The following is a 7,500-nucleotide window of genomic DNA, read 5'->3' as shown; positions in this document are numbered from 1 at the left end:
CCTCACCAACTCCTCCACCACCATCAACAACAACCTGTACCAACACAAGCAGTGCCACAACAACAACAACATCAGCAGCACCCTCAACAGCAACAACAACAACAGAGTCACTCTCGGCATTATGCTGACCAAAGAATTCCTTCTCATCAGGACACAAACAGTAACATCAGGAGTTCAAGCAGAGACAGCAGTCTCAGCAGGGATACGCCCAATAGTCGTGTTCTTCTATCTGCCAAAACACCAGGGGCAGCAGTTCCTCATGATCACCCATCCCCTAAAGACTCAAGAAGCAGCAGCAACAGCAGCATCACTGCCCATCATGAACACTTACATGCCATGTATAACACCCTTCAACAAAGTCCCTCATCCTACCCAAATCAACAAATCCCCACCGCAGTACCTCCCCATCCAGCGACATCCTCCAAACCTTTATTATCTCCTCAACATTATCTTCCAGGTAAACAGATTCCTCCCGCCTCTGCCAATGGCGTTGGTGCTTCTGCTTCAAACCTTACTGCTCATCCTACAGGTCTTTCTTCAAGTACACCCAGCAGCTTTGGCCTAGTCCCTCTTACAGGATCGGTGTCTAAATTACCCACTTCATCCAGCGATGGCCACCATCACCACCATCAGCAACAGCATCATACCCATCTGCCTGAGCTGTCTCATCCTTACCTTGCAGCAAAGGGAGCAGCAATTTTGCACCCAGATGACCATCACAAATTAATGATGGCTTCAGTCTCTGGCCACCATCACCAACTGGACATGGTCAAAATTGATAGCCATGCTATATTACAACAACACCACCAACACCACCAACAACAACAACACAGCCAACATCATCAACAACACCAACAGCAACTTGCTGCTGAATCAGGAAGAGATCAGAAGTTGAGCTACAGAGATACACATCATCCTATGGTTGGATCAAGTAGAAACTCATTTCCAAACGATGATCCCAATAAAGCTAGTCAAGGAGTTTTACAACACAGTGGTCATCACCATCGATTGCACGAACACGGAATGCCATCCCCTGCGAGTACACCTGCTGATGTTAGAAATGGTAGGCAGACGTCATCCTCCGACCAACAAAGGCATTTAATTCCTGGCTCGTCCGACAACCAAAGCCATCACCACCATCACCACCATCATTCCACTTCACTAACGGGCAATAATAAAAAATCTATTTACTCTGATTACCCAACCCTTCTTCAAAGTTCAGACTATCACCATTCTCTATCTTCTAGTAGTTCGTCTTCTGCTTATAGAGGCAGTAACGGTAGTAGTAGCAATTCTAATAGCGGAACGCCCACTTCATTGTCTTACTCATACCCTTCATCATCATCTTCATCATCATCTCATCACATGTTATCTGCTGCTGCTTCTAACGCAAATCCCCACATTTCTCCCGACCAACATCAAAATATTCATTATGCCAACATAGTGGCTGGTACTAACCTACCCACAATGCCCCCCAAACAGCAGATCAATAGCAAATCCCATTCTGTGATAAGACATCAAAGTCTAACAGCTGCAGAGGAAAGAAGTAACAACAGCAGCAATGTTGACTGGAGAATAAGTAGTGGAGTCTCCGCGTCAGCTTTGAATAAACACATACTCTCCAATGAAGATGCTTTAAGTTTAAATACTCGATCCTTAACTTCCAAAGCTGTGAGTGGGAGCTCAATCCATCCAGCTTCTAGTCATCCACCACATCCCTTGCACATGGCTGTTCCAGGTGCCATGCAAGGATCAATCAGCACAGGTCAACCCAGAGTTGTGACAGATTCTAATCAAATGAGCAAACATCCAGGACATCGCTCTGCATCATCTGAGCGTTACAGCAACAGTAACACACTCTACGACCGCAGGCAGTTTGATTCGTACACTCCAGCAAGAAATCAACATAATATTTCCACATCAGAAGAAATAACGTCTAAGCATCGTCATCTTCCTCATGAGCAGCAGCAACATCACTCCGATAAATCTACTTCAAGAACCACGGGTACACCTTTAGATCTGACTAAATTGAATGAGCAGCAACAGCCACAGCCACCAGCAAAATCCTCAGATGCTCCGCTTGACCTCACTGTCAAAACGAAGAAAAGACCTCTGGATATCGGTTCCGAACAACGTTCGACTCCCGAATTTGATAGGATGCTTTCTGCTGCAAAGAGACCAAAACTAGATGCAAGTGGCAGATACAACCAGGGAAGTAGCTCTTCCTCTAATATGCCTATGAACTCATCTGATTATTTTCAGAATTCAGTCTGGACAACACCCACTGCATCGCCTCGGGGATCCAATGATAACTTTGAACACAGGGCTTTAGCTTCTCCTGCATATTCAAGTCATACTCCTTCACCGGTACCAGGTCATAAATCTTCACTGCCCAGTAATGGAAGGACCAGTTTCGATGGCCGGTACATGGCGGACAGCGGTAGATCCAGTGGAGATGGGCAGCCTAGCCATGATATTTTAATGAGTTCTCAAGGCAGCATGAAGCTTGGAAAGTCGTCTGTCCCTGAATTAATCAAGGGTTCATCAGACAACTTACAAATGGTTCCTTTGGCCACCCAGCTGCAGAAGGTCAAAGAAGAACAAGCGTATCAAATGAAAATGCATCAAAGACTCGCTGCTGCTGATGCAGTCTCACATTTTCACGAACTCAAGAAAGCTCACAGAGATGGAAACATTGAAGCAACGGCAGCCAATAACTCTGAAATGGTTGTGGTAAGACATCAGCAACAGATGCCACATCTGATGTCTCAAGCTGAGTTTGTACAGCAGCAACACGCCCAACTCATTCAACATCAGCAACAACAGCAGTCATCACAACGGCAGTTTGTCAAGCACCCACAACAAATAAATGACCCCATGGACATAAATGCTCGACATCATAGTTTATCACAACAATCGCAGCAGCAACAAATGGTTCTTACTTCACAACTACAACAACAGCAACAACAATACCATCATCATCATGCTCAACCCAAAGCATCTCCTTGTGGTAAATTGCAAGAAAATATCGAACTTGGTATCAAGGATTCAACTGATTATCTCCAAGCGTCGCGGCCAGTTCTCGCTGGTGGAACTCAACTAGAGCATTATCCCTCAGCAGAACAAATTCACCTTCAAAAGCAACAACGTGTTCTTATTAATCAGCAGCTTCATCCAAAGAAGGAACAATTGTCTCCCTATGGACACACCCAAGGACAACCCTATCCCAAACCTGCGGCAAACCCAAATACCCAAGGACTGTATGGGAAGCACTACCCTGTACCGGGACAACAATACTCACCAAACTCACAGACTTATCCTGGTAAACGGGAAGATTTAGAACGATTTTACCATAAGCAACAACAGCAGCAGCATATACAACATCAACAGCAGCAGATTATGGATCCTAAAAATAGACAGCACCCTGGGGAACATTTCAAACACTCTGTGGCAATGGAAGCTCAAAGCCAGTCTTCAAAATGGGCAGCGGGTGTACAGCAGAGAGCTACAGCTCCTAGCAGAAAAGAACTCTCTTCGTCGTCCTCGGCTTTCTACAACCAAATATCTGAATTCTCATCAAACGATCGTAGTAAGCACTACACCCAAGCCCAAATCATGAATATGCATCAAAGTGGACGTAATCCAACCAACTTGAAATATGGTTTTTTGAAACCAGAGCAAACAGGACGACCGATGGATCCATTGTTCAAAGGCTCTTCTTTGTCCAGTCAGATACCTAGATCACTTCCAGCTGGCGGGGTTAGAGAGGAGAGTCGACGCGCTCTACCAGCTGGCGGAGTGAGAGAGGAAAGCAGACGAGCGCTATCAAGGAGGACTAGCTATGCTGAGGGATCTTCTACATATCCTGTAGCTGACGCAGGCAAAATGCCAGAGATTATTCGTAGAAAAGATAGCACTGCTAGTCTTCCAGAGAGAACCTCAAATAGATCTGAAATAGAATCAGGGAAGGTTTCAAATGGCTCCCAGTCTGATGTTATTTTGTTGAAGGACAGTAGAAGTAATAGTCATGACCGTATGATGGAAAGATCTTCTTCATCAGCATCTGTAGATGAAGATGTTTCAAAAACATCGGGAGTTCATCGCCATCAGCAGCATAGCACGAATACAGCAACACCCATGTCAGCCTCCGTTTCAAATGCGGTATCCACTTCTTCTGCCTCTACCTCGTCTAGACAAGGAGACGACAAGGCCAATCCCATCGACATCAGTAAGGTTCCATCTCCATTCTCTTCACCATTAACCGTATCCATTCCACAATCCCCCGTCACAATACCTTCTCCAGTAATGTCCCCTGTACAACCGGCATCTTCTTCTACCTCTGCATCATCCACTCCCACTCCGATGCAAAGCGCTGCCACAGCATCAGCGAGTTCTAGACCTACGACTGTCAGCAACACACCCGCCCCTTCGACCTCACACAAAGCTTGGTCAAGAAAGCAAATGATTCTCAACGCTGTCAACCAGGACGAATCTCTGAAAAGAATAATCAGCAACGTCGGCACCAAACATGAACCAGGAGGCATTTCCTCGGAATGCAAAAGTCGAATCATAGCGGCAGGAAACGGCAACACAGGCAGCCCTGTACCAGCATCCCCGAAGATGCCTATACTAAGCCCTCACGAGGACGAGAACGAGGCCGTACGAGGGGAAGAACAAAGGGTCATGACCTCTGCTGACGACGATGCTCCTCCGCCAACTCTTGATCCTATCAAAGCGGGACGGCAGAGTAAACCGACCGCAGCATCGTCCAGGGCTTTTTCTCATGGCCAACCTCCGCCACCACCCCCGGTGCAATCCAATAACAACAACAGCTCGGGGACGGCTGCCGTTGCTAGCGATATGCCAGTTGCTAAAGCTGCTTCTGCTCCTGCTCCTAATCCCAGTAAAAATGTATCTGAGACCATAACTTCTTCAAGAAACAGCAGTACCACCACCACTACTACAACCACCAACAATAACAACAACAACAATAACAATAATAATAACACCACCAACAGCAATAGCAGCATAAATAACAATGCCAACGACAACTCGGATGAAACTCCACCAGTAAACTCCGTCGTTGTGCGTCGTTGCAGCTTGGGCACGGCACCTCCAGACGGCACGCAACCGCAATCCATCGATGAAAATGGCGCGAAAGTGTCCTCATCCGGTAATGCGCCATTTCCGAGGTCAGAGGTGATCCGTCGGAATTCCCTCACTAGCCACGCCCTGAACGATCGACCCTGGGGCCACACGAAAAACATCCCTATTGCGAACGTAGCTCCATTCGTCCATTCCAGGTCGGATCAGGACAAAACCAAAAATAGGCAAGATCGACGAGGTAACAACAACAACAACAGCAGCAACAACAATAACAACAGCAATGTAAACAGCCCCATTTCAGACAACAACGGCAACAACAACAACAATAACAACACGTCCACCAATAACAACTCAATCAGCCGTGGCGTCTCACCGCAGTCCAGAAACATCTCGTCAAATAAAAACAACACCATCCCCAACCAAGACTCGCCTTCTGAAGACAGTCGCCAGAGCCCGGTGGTCATCAAACAGAAGAAATCGAAAAACAACGGGGTTGACCTGATTACAAAGGCGGGAAAAGACGGGAAGGATGACAAAGATTCCCTGACTTCATTGCTGGCGTCATCCTCCAGCAAGAAATCGACTCTGTGCCCGAAGAAGAAGAAGATAGCCAAGCTTCGAGTTTCCAGCCCTACAAAAATGAAGGAACTGGAGCTAATTTCACCCAGCTTGGAGTACACCGTGTTGAAATCAAGTCAGATGGATGATTTAAGAGCTATAGAGAGATTGAATCAACAGAGCGGGGACAAAAAGTTGCCATTGAGTGGTCGGTTGAAACGTAAACACAAATTGACTGTGGAGAGAAATGTTCTGAAGGTCAAGAAAGTCGTCCGGAAACGGATTCGGTACGCCTTTAGAGAGGGTGTGGATGACGACGACGATGATGATGACGACGACGATGATGGTGATGATAATGATAATGATGGAGATGACGAGGATGGAGCCGGCGAGTTGGATGATAAAGACGACGACGAAGATTACGTGGTTGAAGGAAAGAAAAGAATAGTTGATGACCTCGATGATGATATTGATGAGGAAGAAGACGACGATGATGATGATGATGAAGATGAAGACGACGATGACGATGATGATGATGATGATGCCGATGTGGAAGATGGGGTTGAGGGTGATGATGATGAGGGTGACGATGATGGAGATGATAACGGGAGCACAAGAGAAAAGAGACAGATTTCCAGAAAAAAGGATGCTGCAGCCAGAGCAAGAGACCGAGAGCAAAGAGCATTGAGGGTATGTTTTATCTTCACCTATTCTATGTTCATTTCCTGCAATACTGTTGTACTACCCCTATATTTAGATTTTTGGGAAAACCCGATTTCACTCTCTCATTATAGCCATAAACATCTGCAGGACCCCTATCAGATATTATGTGCTCTTGAAAATTTTAAAGAGATAAAATTAGTATTCGCTATAGTTAATTTTAAAATTTAAGAATATTTGAGGTGACTAAGGACCAGCCCCCAAATGCCCCCCCCCCCCCCCCCCAGATTGAAAATTTATTAAACAAATAATATGGTAAACCGTTACATCATTTGATAGATTTCACCCTTCCCCACATTGTAAAAATAGAACATCGGAAGGTTATTCCCATGTCAAGATATAATAGAAAGTTGTTAAGAAAGTGGTTTTCAGAGACTGTACTGCCGTACTCTGGTAAAACCCATATTAAAAAATTTGGCCAGAAAACTCGTCCTTCAAATATCGATCGATTTAAAAGACCCTCATCTTGGCAAAAAACTCTCAAACATGGGACTTCGTGAAGTTCCAGGTTTGAGAGTTTTTGCCAAGATGTGGGTCTTTTAAATCGATCGATATTTGATGGACGAGTTTTCTGGCCAAATTTTAAAATATGGGTTTTTCCATAGTACGGCAATAGGCCTATACTGGTCCTATTCACCCCAACGAAGTGGTCTTAGTCAACCCATTCCACGGTAACTCAAAGACGAATTACTTGTCCTGTATGCTTTATAAAACAATATAATGTCTTGAAACTTCAACTTTTCTCTGGTTATTCTATGGATTGCATAGATGTTGAGTCCTTGGAAAAGGCTTTTTACTCGTATTCTCTCACCATACTCAGATGTGAAATGAGTTCTTGGCCGTTAACAGCGTTGGCACTGCGTGCGAAAACAAAATATTGTAATATCGCCTCACAGGCTTCATCATGTCTCGTCCTACATTATGTTAAACGTTGTTGTTGGCTAGGGACCCTTTGTAAAGAGCTTTGACCTTTTTAGTGGATATTGCACTGTTTAAATGCTCTGGTTTCCCCCCCCCCCCACCCACCTTTTCAACAGCTTTGAGTCGGTGCAAGGACCCATTGGAAAGCGCTTTGAGCACGTTTAGTGGATCTTGCCCTAAACGTTCACGTGTATG

The 7,500-nt window shown here is 45.3% G+C and overlaps 1 protein-coding gene across 1 annotated transcript in view; it reads left to right on the top strand.

Moving 5' to 3' along the window:
• The window catches only part of LOC144980835 (uncharacterized), a 41,719-nt gene that overhangs the window by 936 nt on the left and 33,283 nt on the right, over window positions 1-7,500 (top strand). Inside the window, exon 1 of the mRNA XM_078928683.1 lies at window positions 1-6,354. This exon is cut by the window's left edge and continues 936 nt beyond it. Within this exon, the coding sequence (XP_078784809.1) occupies window positions 1-6,354 (6,354 nt within the window). The remainder of the gene's footprint in view (window positions 6,355-7,500) is intronic.

This window comes from Berghia stephanieae, chromosome 10 (assembly GCF_034508935.2).
Source record: "Berghia stephanieae isolate SIO BIC M18660-M18661 chromosome 10, UCSD_Bste_1.3, whole genome shotgun sequence".
In the NCBI taxonomy this organism is placed as follows: Eukaryota; Metazoa; Mollusca; class Gastropoda; order Nudibranchia; family Aeolidiidae; genus Berghia; species Berghia stephanieae.
The sequence above is the reverse complement of the archived record's forward strand: the minus strand, read 5'-3'. Positions and strand labels throughout refer to the sequence as shown.